This window comes from Abramis brama, assembly GCF_963993115.1.
Source record: "Abramis brama genome assembly, chromosome: 2".
Taxonomy (NCBI): domain Eukaryota; kingdom Metazoa; phylum Chordata; class Actinopteri; order Cypriniformes; family Leuciscidae; genus Abramis; species Abramis brama.
Genome location: NC_139964.1, coordinates 20703077 through 20723313, shown reverse-complemented (window position 1 = coordinate 20723313; position 20237 = coordinate 20703077). Strand labels below are relative to the sequence as shown.

General features: G+C 42.9%; 2 protein-coding genes and 1 pseudogene across 5 annotated transcripts in view; 1 reads left to right on the top strand and 2 right to left on the bottom strand.

The window, feature by feature from the left end:
• LOC311077822 (complement C3-like) overlaps positions 1-20237 on the top strand; it is a 515769-nt pseudogene that overhangs the window by 343107 nt on the left and 152425 nt on the right. The window lies entirely within an intron of this gene.
• Positions 1-20237, bottom strand: part of LOC311077816 (complement C3-like) — a 277870-nt gene that overhangs the window by 170730 nt on the left and 86903 nt on the right. For all 3 annotated transcript variants that reach the window (XR_014605002.1, XM_084106445.1, XM_084106446.1), the window contains 5 exons: positions 19890-19978; positions 19646-19785; positions 18218-18430; positions 7448-7508; positions 7113-7196 (listed from right to left, as the gene is read on the bottom strand). Coding sequence is in view for 2 of the 3 variants with exons in the window: in XM_084106445.1 (XP_083962571.1) it covers positions 7113-7196; positions 7448-7508; positions 18218-18430; positions 19646-19785; positions 19890-19978 (587 nt within the window). In the remaining variant the exon portion in view is untranslated. The remainder of the gene's footprint in view (positions 1-7112; positions 7197-7447; positions 7509-18217; positions 18431-19645; positions 19786-19889; positions 19979-20237) is intronic.
• On the bottom strand, positions 7585-14387 carry LOC311077836 (uncharacterized protein). The gene is made up of 2 exons (XM_084106477.1): positions 12437-14387; positions 7585-12067 (listed from the first exon to the last, which is right to left on the bottom strand). Exon 1 carries the CDS (start codon positions 14353-14355, stop codon positions 12472-12474), a length of 1884 nt encoding a protein of 627 aa, XP_083962603.1. The 5' UTR covers positions 14356-14387; the 3' UTR covers positions 7585-12067; positions 12437-12471.

The following is a 20237-nucleotide window of genomic DNA, read 5'->3' as shown; positions in this document are numbered from 1 at the left end:
ATATGTACCATCCGCATCCTTATTCAGCTGCACTGCAGGCTCTCCAAGACATGTATGGCCAGCCAAGACAGCTCGTTCAGTCAGAGTTGGCTGCTATCATGAGTACTCCACCACTGAGAATGGGTGATGCTAACGCTTTTGACTCTTTTGCATTATCCGTTCAGTCATTGGTGGGCATGCTGAGGACTCTTGAAGGCCAGAACGGTTACGAGCTCATGTGTCATTCTCACGTGGATCGTCTGCTAAGTAAATTACCATCTGCTTATCGTGATGGGTTTGTTGAATACTGCCTAAGCAGGGGTATTCTCCAGATGGGTACTGACAAGACCTATACACTTCCTGATTTGGCCACCTGGTTAGAGATCAAGTCTCAAGCGAAACGCATCTCCAGCCGAGCTGCAACCTTGTTCCAGAGTGACTCACCCAAGTCCTATGGTAAGGCTACGACATTCACTCGTCCAAGAGAGCAACCTACACCAGTTCTTCTGGCCAATGAGAGTGGAATAAGGCCCCACAATCTGCTGACCCGAAACCCAGCTCAAAACCAAACATATTGTCCCCATTGTGACAACAGGGACCATTACCTCAATTATTGTGACCAATTCAAGAAGTTAACAATTTCTCAAATTGTCACATGGATTAAGGAGGGAAAACGCTGCTGGAGATGTGGTCGTTCACATGCAGTAGAGGCCTGTAACCTCAAGCGTCCTTGTAAGGTCTGTAAAGAGTTACATCTCACAATTCTACATGACTCAATTAATTAACATTCGTGCCGCGAGATGTTTTATAGGGGCGGTAAAAAAAAGTCAGGCACCGAAATCAGGCACCAAAAGTTTCGTTCTTATTCGGTCTTGTTACTACCGTTTACGTCGGAACCGGTTCCCTATTGGAACCGGGTTTCGGTACCCAACCCTATGTGTGTGTGTGTGTGTGTGTGTGTGTGTGTGTGTGTGTGTGTGTGCGTGAATGTGAATGTGTGTGTGTGTGTGTGTGTGTGTGTGTGTGCATGTGAGAGAGAGATTGTGTGTAAGTGTGAGAGAGTGTGAGTGCAAAAGTGAGTTTTGTTTCTACCCCTGCCGTTCCCGCACAAGGTTGCAATTCTTAAATGTGATCTAACAAAGGTAAAGGGAAAATATTAACCATATATGCTGTTTATATTATATATTCGCTGACTGGTATAATGGCAAGAGCTTGTCCAGGCTACTGTTAGATCCCTGCATGGGGCGGCCGGCACAGATAATGACACTCTTGTCGGGGCTTCTGATTATATTGAAGCAGAGAGGCTCCTCCTGGCACAGGCCCAAAGTGATTCATTCCCGATTGAAGTCAGGGCTTTAAAGGCTGGACAGTCAGTTCCAGCTGACAGTCGTTTGAGCTCTCTTGCCCCCGAGTATGATGGGCACATTGGTCTCATTAGAGTGGGTGGAAGGCTACGTCGTGCGGGTGACCTTGACCTGGATACTATACATCCAATTGTGTTAGACCCTGGCCATCTCATCACCAAGCTGCTAATTAAGGAGACCGATCAGCGACTTCTTCACCCCGGCTCGGAAAGGGTCCTAGCTGACCTGTGTCGTCAGTTCTGGGTATTTCGAGGCAGAGAAGCAGATCGTAAACAGCAGCGCAACTGTCAAGACTGTCAGCGGTGGCGTGCTAAGCCTCAAACCCTAATAATCTACTACCCTGCAGGCTGAACCTGTATAAGCCACCTTTCCATTTTACTGGTGTAGACTGCTTCGGCCCATTTGCAGTCAAAGTTGGTCGCCGCCAAGAGAAAAGGATTATCTACAAATATGACGACACGGTGTGTGCATCTGGATCTATTAGAGCATTTGGATACTGACACATTCCTGCTCTCTCTGCGTCGATTCATAGCACGAAGAGGCAAGCCCATGGAACTGCTTTGCGATAATGAGGTAATCAAGAACTACAACCCCAAATCAGAAAAAGTTGGGATACTATACAAATTGTGAATAAAAACAGAATGCAATGATGTGGAAGTTTCAAATTTCAATATTTTATTCAGAATACAACATAGATGACATATCAAATGTTTAAACTGAGAAAATGTATAATTTTAAGGGAAAAATAAGTTGATTTTAAATTTCATGGCATCAACACATCTCAAAAAAGTTGGGACAAGGCCATGTTTACCACTGTGTGGCATCCCCTCTTCTTTTTATAACAGTCTGCAAACGTCTGGAGACTGAGGAGACAAGCTGCTCAAGTTTAGGAATAGGAATGTTGTCCCATTCTTGTCTAATACAGGCTTCTAGTGCTCAACTGTCTTAGGTATTCTTTGTTGCATCTTCCTCTTTATGATGCACCAAATGTTTTCTATGGGTGAAAGATCTGGACTGCAGGCTGGCCATTTCAGTACCCGGATCCTTCTTCTACGCAGCCATGATATTGTAATTGATGCAGTATGGTCTGGCATTGTCATGTTGGAAAATGCAAGGTCTTGCCTGAAAGAGACGACGTCTGGATGAGAGCATATGTTGTTCTAGAACTTGGATATACCTTTCAGTATTGATGGTGCCTTTCCAGATGTGTAAGCTGCCCATGCCACACACACTCATGCAACCCCATACCATCAGAGATGCAGGCTTCTGAACTGAGCGCTGATAACAACTTGGGTTGTCCTTGTCCTTTTTAGTCTGGATGACATGGCGTCCCAGTTTTCCGAAAAGAACTTCAAATTTTGATTCGTCTGACCACAGAGCAGTTTTCCACTTTGCCACAGTCCATTTTTAATGACCCTTGGCCCCGAGAAAACGGCTGTGCTTCTAGATCCTGTTTAGATATGGCTTCTTTTTTGACCTATAGAGTTTTAGCTGGCAACGGCGAATGGCACGGTGGATTGTGTTCACCGACAGACTGTTTTCTGGAAGTATTCCTGAGCCCATGTTGTGATTTCCATTACAGTAGCATTCCTGTATGTGATGCAGTGCCGAAGATCACGGGCATCCAATATGGTTTTCCGGCCTTGACCCTTACGCACAGAGATTGTTCCAGATTCTCTGAATCTTTGGATGATATTATGCACTGTAGATGATGATAACTTCAAACTCTTTGCAATTTTTCTCTGAGAAACTCCTTTCTGATATTGCTCCACTATTTTTCGCCGCAGCATTGGGGGAATTGGTGATCCTCTGCCCATCTTGACTTCTAAGAGACACTGCCACTCTGAGAGGCTCTTTTTATACCCAATCATGTTGCCAATTGACCTAATAAGTTGCAAATTGGCCCTCCAGCAGTTCCTTATATGTACATTTAACTTTTCCGGCCTCTTATTGCTACCTGGACCAACTTTTTTGGAACGTGTAGCTCTCATGAAATCCAAAATGAGCCAATATTTGGCATGACATTTCAAAATGTCTCACTTTCAACATTTGATATGTTATCTATATTCTATTGTGAATAAAATATAAGTTTATGAGATTTGTAAATTATTCCATTCCTTTTTTACTCACAATTTGTACAGTGTCCCAACTTTTTCTGATTTGGGGTTGTACAAGAGACCTTCACTGCCATGTCTCCAAAGCTCCAGGAGCTGCTGGCTGGGCAGAAAATCCGGTTCCGCCATAATCCACCAAGTGCTCCTCACTTTGGGGGAACCTGGGAGCGTGAGGTAAAATCAGTCAAGTCAGCGCTGCGGGTAATCCTGCGAGAGCAGTCAGTCCCAGAACCAGTACTACAAACACTTCTCTAGTGGAAGTTGAGAGCATTTTAAATGCCAAGCCACTTGGCTATGTATCCTCAGATGTCGCAGACTTGGATCCAGTGACTCCGAACTTGCTTCTTATGGGTCGCCATGATGCCTCTCTACCTCAGGTCCTGTACGACTCTAACAACTTGCTAGAAAGACGGAGATGGCGACACAGTCAGGTGCTGGCTGACTGTTTCTGGACTGCCTTCATTCGCCATTACCTCCCAGGCTTGCAAGGTCGTCACAAGTGGAGGACGGATGGCAAAGAACTGAAAGTGGGTCAAGTAGTGCTTATTGTCGATCCCCAACTTCCACGGGCGCTCTGGCCCGTCGGCACGGTGATGGAGACCCTGACTGGGGCTGATGGTAGAATCCGTATGCCAAAGTCAAGGTTAAGGAGAAAACCTACACCCATCCAGTTGTCCAACTGATCCCACTTCCTCATTTTGAGGACTATGACACAGTACACAGCTGTAAACAAACACTCGCGCTGTGTCGGAGCAAAACACTAGCGTGTCTGGTGATGGAACGTGTAGGAAACAATAAACAAACATTAGTTCCTAGGACAGACTTTACACAGCCGCCCCAATTATCTGTCAAGATAATTAAACACTCTAGGAAAGTCTGTCTGCAGTGCACTGTAAAAAAGAATACATTGATTTTATTGATATCTAATCAATCAAATTGAGGCAACAGATTACAAGCAATATTATTAATTAAATTTAACAAATTAGAATTAAGTAATAATTAATCAAATTAATTCCTTAAAAGTTAACCATTTAAAATGAGTAAAATTTACAAAATATCTTTTATTGCCAACATTGAAGACACCTGGTGTTAACAAGCAGAATCACTGAAAGAGAAAACCATAATTCGTCTTATATAGCAGCTGTCTTATATATTCATTTGAATAATACACTGCAATATAAACATTCATCCCTTATGTGGCCGCGCTACAAAGTCACCATTGTGGAGATCAGTGTGTGTTTTACTTGGGCTCTTGACCCTTAAATTATTAACTTTAAGTTTTGTTTGGCTGCTGTACCTGAGTTATAACAGCCAGATGAACAAATAGAAAAGGTGATCTGATGGTGTTGGTTGTGTTTTAACATAGTCATTATTTCACAATATTTTGACCTGAATCACTGAACTCATATAGAGTCCAATTTTTGAGGTAGTTTAATTTTGTTAATTATAGCAGGACTGGCCTTGTACGGCATAATATTTTTAACTTTTACAATATAATTCAAATAATTTCTAAAAAGTTTCTCTTACATAAAAAAGAGACACACAGACATCAATAATCAGCCTGTGAATCTCAACAATGGTGACAATTATAAAGCATGTTGCAGTGCATTCTGGGTTCCACCAATCAAAACTCATTCATGGCTCCCATCATGCATTGCTGCATGAATTAATAATGAGCTTATGATCAGAGGCGATCTGTTTGTCACCATTGCTGAGATTCATACGCCAAATCTTGATGTGTGTTTGTGCCTAAAAAAAAAAAAGTATATATTTTTTATGTTTTTATTGATTTGATCATTTGGATTTCATTGAAAAGGCTAAAAATATTATGCTGCTATAATTAATAAAGTTAACCTAACTCATAAATTGGACTCTATATGAGTTCAGTGATTCAGGTCAAATGATTGTGAAATAATGATTATGTTAAAACACAACCAACACCATCAGATCACCTTTTCTATTTGTTCATCTGGCTGTTATAACTCAGGTACAGCAGCCAAACAAAACTTAAAGTTAATAATTTAAGGGTCAAGAGACCAACTAAAACACACACTGATCTCCACAATGGTGACTTTAATTATGGTTTTCTCCTTCAGTGATTCTGCTTGTTAACACCAGGTGTCTTCAATGTTGGCAATAAAAGATATTTTGTAAATTTTACTCATTTTAAATGGTTAACTTTTAAGGAATTAATTTGATTAATTATTACTCAATTCTAATTTGTTAAATTTAATTAATAATATTGCTTGTAATCTGTTGCCTCAATTTGATTGATTAGATATCAATAAAATCAATGTATTCTTTTTTACAGTGTACTGTATTTTCGTTAACTTCTTTGTGATTAATATTGACATTTAAGTGGAATATTTTTATTGTATTATGTTTGCTTATTTTAATAACCCAGATGCATATTCAAGATTGTGAATAAATGCCTTATTACCAAGAATCTCTTCTCCACTCCTGATTCTCTAATCGGAATCTGATCCATATTTGGCCGCCTCAACCAGCTGAACTTTAGATTGTAGTGGGACTTCGCTACACTTTATTAGAGACAAATTCACAGTGACACTCTCTCTCTCTCTCTCTCTCTCTCTCTCTCTCTCTCTCTCTCTCTCTCTCTCTCTCTCTCTGGCCACTTCAAATCCACTGTCTCCTCAAAAGAGTTTGTTTACAAGCAGCAGCAAACCACCTTATGCGTCTCACACACACACACACACACACACACACACACACACACACACACACACACACACACACACACACACACACATAAACCTGTGTTGTTCACTCAGCTGTGCATAATAGCACCAAATTAATTTAAAAAAAAACACAATACTGTATATTGACTCGGGTTCTGTTCATGCGCCATGCACGTTTGCGATGACGTAAGATGCACGCAAACGCACCAGGTTTCGATAGAATCAAGTTGAGTCTGAAACCAGATCGCGCTCGGGCTCAGACCGCAGCAAAAGAGAAAACAATATCAGGAGTTTAGACTTATATGGTTTTAAAACACATGCAGATAATAAACTTTCATAATGATGAAGAGCTGCAATGTCACGTGAGCGTGACCACGAAAGAGATGATAATCAAAACCAAAACAGATGTTTTAGTTTTTGAAAGAGTAGGCTATCCGAGGTACGAGCTCTAAATACTTTGCACTTCTTCTGGAAAGCGGGGTGGGGAGCAGCAGCTCATTTGCATACATGCATGAAAACCATGTTTTTGCTTCTACACTGCAACAGCTTGAGGCTGTCTGTCCTGAATGGGTCAAACAAAAGTTCAGAATTCCTTTTATACATTTGAATTGTTTCATGTGGTCAGAATCCATACATGACCATCTCTGAATGTGGTTTTAGTGATCACACGTGTCCTGTGTTCATTTAAATCTATTTTATAATGTGATCAAGTGCTATCTGGTGTGACCTGCTCAATTAAAACATAGTAATGTAGAAATAAATAAATAAAAATAGTGAATAAAAGTGCAATTATTGCAACACAGCCCACAAACAACAAAATCCGCAGTGTTAAATTAAGACAGATGGACAGATGTAATGAGATGATTGTAGATATAGGCTTCAGCTTTTTTAAAACAAAATTGCACAACTTTAAATAAATAATCACTATAAGTTCTTGAAAACATATTTTTCCTTACCAGTAATTGAGATGTAGGTGTTAGCAGGTGTGCCTGGAACCCGATCATTTAGTATTGCAGCTCTAATAACTATAGGCGTTTCCCCTGTTTCATTTGGGATGAAGAACAGGAAGATGAAGTAAAAGGCATGAGCCATGTGCTGATCAGATGTTGTACAGTTTTGGTGAGTTTTGCGCACGAAAAGAGCTGAAGGTGATTATGAACTTATTGGCTGAAACTATAATGATATTAATTTTTTTTATTTTTTATAATTGGCTGGAAATGTAATGTGTGCAGTGTTGTATACCAGAAGTATAACACAGTAATGTAATTGTATGGTTCACAGTAAATCTCACCATTCTTAACTGGATTAAGTTCCACATTATGTCTTTGTAATGGAATCAGCACACCCTCAGACTGAGAGAGAGAGAGAGAGAGAGAGAGAGAGAGAGAGAGAGAGAGAGAGAGAGAGAGAGAGAGAAAATTTGACAAAACATTTATTTTACAATTCTTATACATTACAACACAATTCCAATATAAATATAACCACAACAATACACATCACATTAGTGATACTTATTGTAGCACACAAGAACAAATTAAAAGATCATCTACAACAGAGCAAACTGCATCATAACACCACTGATTTGAAAAGAACGTCAAGTCCTTCATCATATTATAAAATTTAAAATCAATCCACACTCTTGATTTTATCCTGTTTTTTTAAAATAGACAACTTCACATCCTTCTGATCCTTCAATTTTGTTCTTCCTGCTTAAATATATTGCCATTTTTGCTTCACCTAAAATGAAGTTTAAAAGTTGACATTTTATTCTTTTTTTTTTGCTACATACCGGTAACCAAGAATAAAACTCTGAACAGTAAAACCTTCATTTAACTTGTTAAACAACAATTTAAGAAAATCAAAAAAAATAACCCAACCTTGAACACTCCATAAAACAATGAAAGATCGTCTCCCTTTTTTTTACAAAAAGGACACCCATTAGACACATTAGGATTAATAACACTTATAAAAGCATTGACAGCAACTGCCCCGTGTAAAATCCTCCATTGAAGATCCCCCACTCTTTTTCCCAAAGGAGGTTTATACAACACTCTCCACACCGGTTTTATACTCTGATCCAAGCCAAATTTGTCTCTCCAAACAGTGTCTACTCTTCCATTTAAAACTTTCTTATTTAAAACTTTAACACAGTTTCGATACAATTTCTTACGGTCAGCCTCGTGAATACTTAAATCTTCCAAGTTCTCCAACATCCCCCCATTAGCTCCTTTAAGATCAGGAGTAAAGAAAACTTCAGGAAAAGAATCTTTATTGTTTGGAGAAACTTTCCCTTCCCCATAACTCACAAGTAGAAACTTTTCTTCCATCGTAAGTCTCTGTTTTAAAACCTCCAACAATTTTCTTGCCAATCTTTCCGACTTTAATTTTAGACCAGATGCTACCCCTTGCGAGTTATTTAAGTCAGTACCTCCCTCAGCTATCAGATCACACAACTTAACCTTTTTTGAAGTACACATTACATTTTCAAACCCACATGCAATTTCATTGGATACATCCAACCTGGCTCCAAACACAGTCGGTTCTTTTAATAACCAAAATAGAGAAGACTCAGAAACCCCTCTTCTCTTTTCAAAAAATCTCCACACTCTAAAAATCCCCTTATAAAAAGGTGTCAGTCCATTCAGTGGAATCCTGTTAGAATCCATTAAAAACAAAGTAAAGTCCAAACCCAGACCTCCAGCTTGTCTTAAAATAGATCCAGCAACGTTTCTCCAAACCAGATCCTCTGGACCTGTTAAAAGTCTTTGAATGAACTGTAAGCGAAATGCTGCTCCTCTGCTGACCAGGTGTATCAGTCCTTGTCCCCCTTCCTCTCTAGGAAGATAGAGTACACTCTGCGGTAACCAGTGAAGTTTAGTCCAGAAAAAGTCCACTATTACAGTCTGCAGTTTTGCGAGAAGTCCACTTGGCGGCTCAATACAAGCCAAACGATGCCAGAACGTCGAAGCCACCAGATTATTAATAATTGTCACACTAAAGGAAATTTTTGGCCACAACCATCTCCATTTTTCCAGACGTCCTTTTGTTTTTTCCAAAACCCCTTCCCAGTTCTTTTGCAACATTAAATCATCTCCAAGATAAACACCCAAATATTTAAAACCACTTTTCTTCCACTCAAGTCCAGCTGGTAGTTTAGGAAGGCATCTACCTTCCCATTTTCCGACTACAATGGCTTCACTCTAACACCAGTTTACTTTAGCTGAAGACAATTGACCAAACTCATTTAAAATTGCCTGTAAAGTGTTTACTTCTTCTTGATTTTTTTTATCATAACCACAATATCGTCAGCATAAGCTGATAAATTAATCTTACACTCAGATTGCGGTATACTCCACCCATCAATGTTTGCCCTAATCCTTAACAGCAGAGGTTCAATGGCTAAAGCATACAACATGCCAGAAAGTGCACAGTGACCCCACCAATCACTTCTCTCAACCTAACTGCTAAGGCTTTAGATAAGCTTTTTATATCAGAGCATAAGAGTGACACAGGTCGCCAGTTCTTTATGTTTCTGAGGTCTCCTTTTTTCGGTAACAGGGTGATCACTGCTCTCCGGCAGCTTGTCGGCAGCGACCCTCTGGTCAAGCTGTCATTAATCACCTCCAGAAGATCATCACCCAAAACTGCCCAGAGTGATTTATAAAACTCAACAGGAATTCCGTCAATCCCTGGAGCTTTCCCGCACTCCATACTCTTTAGGGCGTTATACAGCTCACCTTTCGTAAAAGGTTTTTCCAGCTCAGTGTTTGCTTCATCCGGAACTTTAGGCAGACTCACATAAAACTTACTGGCTATATCCTTCACCTCCACGTGACCCCTCTTATATAACTCGGAATAAAAACCAACCGCTCTTTTTCTTATTTCCTTAGCCTCTATAATTTCTGTGCCTGATTCAGATAACAAGGAATGCATAGTTCTATTTTGGCCATTTTTCTTTTCAAGTCCAAAAAAGAAACTGGTTGGGCCATCCATCAGTGCTACACTCTGAAAACGCAAGCGTACCAGAGCACCCTGTGCTTTAACCCCCAACAAATCATCTAAAATTTTCTTTTTATCCTTTAAAATTTTGACACATTCTCTGTCTCTAACAGATTCCATTAAATTTTGCATTTCAATTATCTCTTTCTCTAGATCTTTCAGGGATCAGGAAATGTCTCTCGAAACATTGAGTGTATACATACGGCACAGCTGCTGTATCTCTATTTTTGCAATGTCCCACCATTGTTGCAAAGAATCAAAGGATGACTTCTTATTCTTAAACTGTTGCCAAAAATGGCCAAACACCTCACAAAAAAATTATCTTGCAATAAAACCGTATTAAAATGCCAATAAGCACTTCTTGGCTTTACATTAGTGATAAAAACATTACAACTGACTAAACCATGATCTGAGAAGCCCACAGGAGAAATTGCACATTGTTTAATAATATTAAAATGATGTTTAAAACAATACCACCTGTCTAGTCTAGCCATTGTCACATAATGTTCCCTCACTTGTGTCCATGTGTACTGCCTCTGTGTTTTATTTAGAACCCTCCAAATGTCATACAATTCACATTCTTTCAGAATTTGTTTTAAAACACACTGCGAAGGCATGTGTGGTTCTTTGTGATTTCTATCAATTTTATCATCTTCTGTACAATTAAAATCACCCCCTAGAAATAACAACTCTTTACAATATCTCTAACTTTGTTTAAAAACAACACTCTTTCACTTCCCAATACTGGGGCATACAAATTTATAAATACAACAGAAAAATGTTCAAACTCAAGCCGTAATTTCAGCAACTGTCCCCCGACTACATGCTCTACTTCACATGAGACTGGGTTTATATTTTTTCTTAGTAAAATTGCTACACCTCCACTAGTGGTAGTCTTATGGCTCACTATCACCTTTCCTTCCCATTCCATCATCCATTCACTTTCATTTTTTATATCACTATGTGTTTCTTGAAGAAACAACATCAATCTTTTTTTGTCTTATCAACTCATAAAGTATTGCTCTTTTCCTAAAATCTCTTGCACCACTCATGTTCAGGCTGCCCAGTCTTAAATTACTCATAAATAAATGAGAAAAAAAGAAACTGTGCAAAACAAAAACAAGAAATTGACAAAGAAAAAAGAAAAATTAAAACACTTCCTTTTCATCATTTAATCTTTTGGATCTCACCTTTTGAACAAATTTCTTTAACCTGTATACTTCCTGTTCTGTGAGACCCCCTAAACCAATTTCTTTCATTGACATTCTTGCAGCCTCTATGAACATTTAAGTATCAGGAAAAAACTATTGTACTTGAACTCCCTTTATGCCTTTTGTGTTCTGCAAAAAAGATTTAATTTTTTCAAGGGTGTAAGCACTCCTCCCAGATCTTCTTTGAGAGACTGAGTCAACTGAACTTACGGATTCACACTCACTTCCTGTCACAGAATCATCTGAGTTACTGTGTTCAATGTCAGACATGGTTTCTTGAACCATCTTTTCTTTTGTCTGATCTTCTTGAACCTGCTCTTTCCTAGCTTTTTTTCCTCTACTTTTTCCACTTGTTTTTCTCTTTAAAGTCGGTGTTTTAAACAGATTGTCATCCTCCACCATATCGATGTCTCCTGAGACTTCTACATTCACATAAGGGCCAGCAGCATCATTTGCTTTTTCAATTTCCCCTTCTCCTACTTCTTCCTCATTAGTCCCATTTACAGTTTCTTTTTGATTAGTTTGTTCACCACTCTTAAGCACTTCCCCTCCTTTTTCCTGATTTCCATTCTCCACATTATCTTTCTGTCCCTCACCTTCAATATCATTCCGTAGGCCTACTGCATCGTGTTCCACATTCTCAGGACACTCACGAGCAAGATGTCCTCCTTGTCCACATTTAAAAAACGCCTCGGTTACGACTGTAACCTCGGTTCCCTGAAGAGGGAACGAGCGTTGCGTCGAGAATGACGCTATGGGGAACGCTTTGCGTGATGACGTCTTGAAGCACATGTAAAATCAGTCCAATGGTGTGGCGGAACGTCAGAGGCGGGTGACGTCACGTACCAGGAAACTATAAAAGCCGGCCCGAAACAGAAAACGAAAGCTTCGTAAAAGTCTGAAGTCGAGCTGACAGGCATGAAGGAGATATGGCAAGGCGACGCAACGCTCGTTCCCTCTTCAGGGAACCGAGGTTACAGTCGTAACCGAGGCGTTCCCTTTCAAGGGAACTCCCGTTGCGTCGAGAATGACGCTATGGGGAACGTCTATACCAACGCCTCCATAGCTACGAATGTCTGTCCTGTGTGTAATCTGGAGAGCAGCACTAGGAAGACAAAACATGAGACCCTGGAGCAGAGTCTAGATCCAGAGAGTAAAACCTGACGAAAGTGTGCGGTGAGGACCAGCCTGCCGCGTCACAGACGTCCTGTAAAGAAACTCCTGAAATAAGGGCCTTAGAGGCCGCCATACTCCTCGTCGAGTGCGACCGGACAGCCAAAGGAGAAGGCTGCCCAGCCGCCTCATAAGCAAGTGAGATAGCCTCGACCACCCACTTGCTCATCCTTTGCTTAGACACTGGACCTCCTTTGTTAGGGGACCCAAAGCACACAAATAATTGATCACTTTTACGCCACAGGGCAGCTCTGTGGACATACGCGTCTAACGCCCGCACAGGGCAAAGCAAATTATTAGCCTCCTGGTCAGCATTTTGAAAGGGAGGAGGACAGAAGGCCTGCAGGACAATAGGTCTGACCACATTAGTGGGGACCTTGGGGATATAACCCGGTCTCGGATGTAGAAAAGCTTTCACCATACCCGGAGCAAACTCTAAGCATGACGGAGCAACCGACAATGCTTGAAGATCCCCAATTCTCTTGAGAGAAGAGATAGCCAGAAGAAAAAGAGCTTTCAAAGTTAGAAACTTCTCAGGAACCTCCTCAATGGGCTCAAAGGGGGCCAGGGACAGGCCTTGAAGTGCAATGGACAAGTCCCATGGTGGCACCCTAGAGCGAACTGCAGGCCTCAGCCTCCAAGTGCCACGAAGGAAACGAGATACCAAAGGGTCTTTCCCCACAGACATTCCACCCAAAGGAATGTGGTAAGCACCTATGGTCGCCACATAAACCTTTAAGGTGGACGGGGTCAGACCTGCAGTGAACCGGTCCTGCAGGAACTCCAGAACTGTACCAATTGGGCAGTTGACTGGATCCAACCGACGGTCACTACACCAAGAAGTGAAGACTCTCCACTTCAGGGCATAAAGTTTCCTCGTGGAGGGAGCTCTGGACTGTAGAATGGTCTCCACAACCTCAGTTGAGAGACCTGACTCTATGAGCTGGGCCCCCTCAGAGGCCAAGCCCACAGGTTCCACAGTTCTGGGCGGGGGTGAAATATCGAGCCCTCCGCCTGGGACAGAAGGTCCCTCCTGACGGGTAGCTCCAGAGGAGGCCCGTCGAGGAGCGACACAAGATCGGGAAACCATACTCTGCCCGGCCAGCGCGGGGCTATAAGAAGCAGGCAAACCCGGTCCCTGCGAACTCTCTCCAGAACTCCCGGGAGCAGAGCAACTGGGGGAAAAGCGTACAGACGTAGCCTCGGCCACGTCTGCACCATAGCATCCAGTCCCAGAGGAGCTGGATGCGTGAGGGAGAACCAAAGTGGACAGTGAGACGTCTCTCGAGACGCAAACAGATCCACTTGAGCTTGGCCAAACTCCCTCCATATCAGCTCCACCACCTCGGGGTGGAGCCTCCATTCCCCGGGCCTCGGCCCCTGCCTCGACAGAGTGTCTGCTCCTATATTCTGGACCCCGGGGATGTAAGCTGCCCTGAGTGACAGTAACTTCCCCTGGGACCACAAGAGGATATGGCGTGCCAAGTTGGATAACGGGCGCGAGCGCAAACCCCCTTGGTGGTTGATATAGGCGACTACCGACGTGTTGTCCGTGTGTACTAACACATGGTGTCCCCTGAGATCTGTGATAAAGCTCCTCAGAGCCCGGAAGACAGCTAACATCTCTAGGCGATTGATATGCCAGGAACGATGATGGTCTTCCCACAGACCTTGAGATGAGCGACCCTCCAGGATCGCTCCCCAACCCGTGAGGGAAGCATCCGTCGTTAGCAGTTTGCGACGACAAGGAGCTCCCAACACTGGGCCCTGGGACAGGAACCAAGGTTTCTTCCACATAACCAGGGCACGTAAGCATCGCCGCGTGACCCTGATTGTGCGAAATGGGTTGCCCCTCGGGGAAAACCCCCTGGTCCTGAGCCACCACTGCAGGGGCCTCATGTGCAGCAGTCCAAAAGGTATCACGTTGGAAGCTGCTGCCATGAGACCCAACAGTCTCTGGAACTGTTTGACAGTGAGTAGCTGGCCTAGCTTTACACTTTTCACAGCTGCAAGGATGGACTCTATACGTGGCGGTGACAGGCGCGCCTGCATCGACACTGAGTCCCAAACCACGCCTAAAAAAGTGGTCCTCTGGAGAGGAGAAAGCACACTCTTCTTGGCGTTCAGCCGTAACCCCAGCTCTTTCATGTGGGCGAGAACAACATCTCGATGTTGAACCGCCAACTGATGCGACTGAGCTAAAATCAACCAATCGTCGATGTAGTTCATGATGTGAATACCCTGGAGGCGCAGCGGCGCCAGAGCTGCATCCATGCATTTGGTGAAAGTGCGGGGTGATAAAGCTAGGCCGAATGGAAGAACACGATATTGGTATGCTTTGCCCCCGAAAGCAAACCTCAGGAACTTCCAATGACACGGACGGATGGAAATATGGAAATATGCGTCCTTGAGGTCTATCGTGACAAACCAGTCCTCGGACCTGATCTGTGGCACGATCTGTCTCAATGTTAACCTTTTGAACTTGAGCTGCATGACTGACTCGTTCAGAACTCGAAGATCTAAAATGGGACGCAATCCCCCGTCCTTCTTTGGAACTATGAAGTACCGGCTGTAAAACCCGGTTTCCCTGTCGGAGGGAGGTACATATTCTATGGCCCCTTTCTCTAACAGAGTGTTCACTTCCTGTTCCATGACCAGAACCTGCTCGGGGCCCACCACTGTGGGCAGGACCCCCATAAACCGAGGTGGGCGTTTTTTGAATTGTATCTGATACCCTTTTTCCACGGTCTGCAGGACCCAACGAGAAACATTTGACAGTAGCTTCCACGCTGTCAAAGATTCTACTAGAGGTACCAGCCTCTCGAGACTGGTTTCTGGATTTTGTTGTTGTTGAGCAGTCAATTCGTCGCCCTGTAACGGCGCACCGGCAGGGAACGATCGAACAGACTGCTCTAACACCCTCCTCGGAGGGGGCGGGCATCCCGAGGCCACTACGTTTCCGGGTGGTCCTTGAGATATGTGCTCGCCGGAGACCGCTGCGCCCTGTAACACCGGAGGCGGCAGGGTTGGCAGAACGGTCCCCTGAGGGTACCGAAGAGAGACGGGCACCGTAAAAAGAGGTGTTAACCGCTCTGCTTCGGGGGGGACTACCCTCATTTGTCCTGAGCCCTCGGACGTCAGGATTTCTTCCCAGCAGCCTTCTTGGCAGTAATAACAGTCCGCAGATCCGCTCTACCCCTCGAAGACTGCTGGGTTTGAGCGCGCCCTCCGTGTCCCCGAGATTTTTGTGGGGGAGCACGGGAGGACACACTCTGCTTTTGAGTGGCACGATGATCAGCGCTCTTTTTAGAGGAGTGAGGCTGCTCCCGCTCAGCAGCCTCAATGAAAGAGCGGCGGGGGAGAAGTTTCTGGAGTGTAGCAGCCTGTTTTGAAGCTTCTTGCGATTTAGCTACCGCACTGTTCACTGCATCTCCAAATAGCCCAACAGTAGAAACCGGAGCATCTAAAAGAACATGTTTTTCTCTATCTTTGATGTCACTCAGATTGAGCCACAGATGCCTCTCAGTGGCCACCAGGGCTGCCATAGACCGCCCGATTGATTTAGCGGTCTCCTTGGTGGCCCTGAGAGACAAATCTGTGGCTCTACGCAGTTCGGCTACTGTGTCAGGACCAATACCCCCGCCCTCCTCTAAATCACCCAGTAATTCTGCCTGATATGCTTGCATAAGGGACATCGTATGCAGACACGCTGCAGCTTGACCAGCGGCTGCATACGATTTATGAATCAGGGAGGAAGTGAATTTAACTGGTTTGGTGGGAAGTGTAGGAGCTTTCAGGGAAGATGCCGTTGCTGGAGAGAGATAGCTCGCAAGCGTCTCTTCCACCTTCGGCATCTCCCCATAATCATACTCTTTATATTTGTAGATGGAAGAGTAATGTGATGTTTGAGGTGTATATACTCTGTATGACATAGGTTTTCCCCACGATCTCGACACCTCGGTGTGGAGATCGGGGAAAAACGGAAGACTCCTACGCTGAGGCTGTGTACGAGATGGCAGGAAGCGTTCGTCGAGCTTGCTTTTCGAACGAACGTCCTGCCTATCCTCTGGCCACTCAAGAGAAAGTCTGTCAACTGCTCTTGTAACTACATCGAGCAGTTCTTCGAATGCATGAGACTGAGGTGGCGAATCCTCAGACTCAGCTTCAATACTCACAACATCCAACTCCTCAGAGCTGGATAGTTGCAGTATTGGTGCCTCTATCGGGGGGGAAGAAACCGCAGCGCGTGCTTCCACACCCTGATGAGAGGCACTGGATCTGTCAGTAAGAGGCTGAGATAAGGCAGAGCCCGTCTCAACATCCACTGACAGATCCATTTGCGAACCCCAGGTCTGAGATCGCCGCCGAGCCTCAGCCGCGGCGGGACCCGAGCCCTGGGGAACGTGGTCGGGATTGAACCGAGCCAAACGGGATCGGAGCGTCCGCAATGGAAGCGCACAGCAATGCACACAGTCACCACCCTCGAGTGCTGACTGGGCATGCTCCTCTCCCAAACAAACAACACAAAGAGTGTGTGTGTCACCTCCCGTTAAATAACGCGGGCAGGGATGGACACACACTCGATACTGCTGCTTGCTCGCCATATCTGAATAAATATATATATATATAGACAGACAACACCAAATAACAAGGACAGATTTCAACACAGAGCGCGACTGAAGACTCAGAAAGCTTTCGTTTTCTGTTTCGGGCCGGCTTTTATAGTTTCCTGGTACGTGACGTCACCCGCCTCTGACGTTCCGCCACACCATTGGACTGATTTTACATGTGCTTCAAGACGTCATCACGCAAAGCGTTCCCCATAGCGTCATTCTCGACGCAACGGGAGTTCCCTTGAAAGGGAACTTCATTGTCTCCGATGTAACGTAAATCACATAGTCAAAATCATCAATTCTAAACTTTATTGCGAGATTCAACTCCGCACTCTCATTGTTCAGAATCATGTGCCGATTTGCAATTTAAGGTGATTTTTTTAAACTGCGAAAGAACAACTTTTCCGTGCCTGACCAGTTCTCTTTGGATCACTTCATCCTTTATAAAAGGTGGAACATTCGACAACAATATCTTTTTCGCCGGTTGAATCAAAGGCATTACCGGTGTGTACGAATCATTCAACACAATTCCACTAGCGACTATCTCATTAACCTTGTTCACGTCATCTAGGAACAAAACAAATGCACTGTTCATCCTAGATGCCGACAAGATACTCTTATATCCCACAACTTGAGCAACTGCTATGCTGCAGTCCTCTAGAGCAGCGCTCCGCGGAGATGACTTTAATCCCATTCCGTCGCGTTAGCTTATCGCTCTCCGCTGCTGCCATCTCCGACAGCACACGCTGAACACTCTCCCTAACTCCAGCAAAACCTCCACAAATACACCAAACAACTTTGCCAAAGAAAAGAAGAAAAGATAGAAAACTCACACAGCCCGCAGGCCAGCGCTCTCGCACTCCACACTCGTTCAGCTCAGACGCTCACACATGCGCACAGAGAGAGAGAGAGAGAGAGAGAGAGAGAGAGAGAGAGAGAGAGAGAGTGGCATACACAAATCATATTAATCATATTTACACATTAATCATTATATTAAGAAATAATTGTTTTTGTTTTTTTAAACCCCGAAAGGGATGAAAATGCCATTACACGCATCAGACGTACCACCACCTTCAGGGTCTTTCTCACTCCATCAGTGTGGAGAGAATCATATGCTGCAGCTTTCACCTCAATCATGTGATTTCCCAGAGTCATGGGAATAATCACATATGAAACCGCTATGCTGGAGTCTTTGTCAATGTTTACTGTTGTTCTGTATTTGCCTTTCTTACTGGCAGAGCTGCAAACATTTTCCGTCTCCATAAACTCCACATGCACCTGTGAAAACAGGAGAGAGAGACACAAATCTCTTCAATATCTAGAGGAAACGACCTCCAAAATAAATGCATTTGAATCAAATATGAAATGTATGATGGACAACATTTCTGTTTAAGTGTAATTTTCTACAGTTTGAATCACAAGCAGGTCAAAAAACTGAAATGACTCCCAGAATCCATGCTGTCATTAGTAAATAATTTGAATCAATCAGAAGGGGTTATTATGATGCACATGGTTTTAATGTATACCATTAGTGAACAAACTCCATCGCACACCTGCAGGTGATAGGTGCATAGGATAACAAGACCAAATAAGTAGGTTGTTTCAGTAGATAAAGAACTCCCGCACACTATCGTTACTTGCAATTAAAATAAATGTTTATTAACAACGTTTCGGTCACACAACCTTCATCAGGAATATACAAATGTTCAAATTCATCTCTTTTAAGATAAACACATGACTAATCAACAGAGCTCCATTTGTAAACAATTAAGCTCATTGAAAGTATTAACACCACATCATAAACCCTTACAAAATGTGATAGTAACAACAATCAGCAAAGATCCCCCTGTAGGTTAACAAGATCATCGAGAACACATGATCAACACGTCATCATCAAACAGTATCAAATTGTAATTCTAAACAGTTAAAACAATACGCAAGGCTCCATAGTCACTAAAACTCATTGAGAAAACATAGTAGAACAAACACGTCATTCAAAAAATTACAAAATATCACTATAACATTACATTAAATAATGCTTCATCGTTCATACCCCTAGGTGATAAAGTTTGAAGGGTGTAAATCCAAAAAAGTTTGCGTCTCTGTAGGAGCAATTCAATGTCACCCCCTCTAGGTGGCAAACTTACTTTCTCAATCCCACAAAACGCACTAGGAATTTTAAAGATAGCTTGGATTGCTGATTGTTGTTACTATCACATTTTGTAACGGTTTATGATGTGGTGTTAATTATGTACTTTCAATGAGCTTAATTGTTTACAAATGGAGCTCTGTTTATTAGTCATGTGTTTATCTTAAAAGAGATGAATTTGAACATTTGTATATTCCTGATGAAGGTCGTGTGACCGAAACATTGTTAATAAATATTTATTTTAATTGCAAGTAATAGTGTGCGGGAGTTCTTTATCTACTTTAATGTATACCATAAAATCATCATCATCAAATACATTTTTAATATCAAATCATATATACAACCTTCTGCTTCCTTGGTGTGTAGTTGTGAATAATGGCCTTGATTTCCAGTTGTTCACCGCGCACAGCTGAATAAGGGATCTTGAGGTCAATGAAAAATGGTTTAAAAACAACAATCTTCTCAGGTTCTGCCACACAGATGCCTTTGAGGAGGAACACAGACACACAGAAGGGTTTAAAGCAGCAGCTCCTGGATGATGATGATGTTTTTCAGACCATGTATCATGTGTTTGCAGCTTCATCTTACCAAGTGTTGGTGACAGACTGACAGCCAAGATCTGCCAGGTAGTAATAGAGTCTTTCAGGAAGATCACTTTATCTCTGACTGGTGCTGGACTGGGATAAGAGGAAAATACAAGACTGTTGAAGCACTCTTTTAATGGTTGCTTACTATTAGACTCACACACACACACACACACACACACACAATGTCGCCAACAGCTCATGTTGAATGACATAATTTGCTAAGGGTGTGAACGATGCTCAACTGACGGCTTTTGTCTAAAAGTCTTATCACTTTATCTCTGGCTTTGAATGGTGTTGAACTGGGAAATGAGGAAAATACACACTGTTTACCCTTGCTGTTAAAAAAAGG

Coding starts and splice junctions, on each gene's coding strand:
- LOC311077836 (XM_084106477.1), bottom strand. CDS start 14,355: ATGCTTACGTGCCCTGGTTATGTGGAAGAAACCTTGGTTCCTGTCCCA.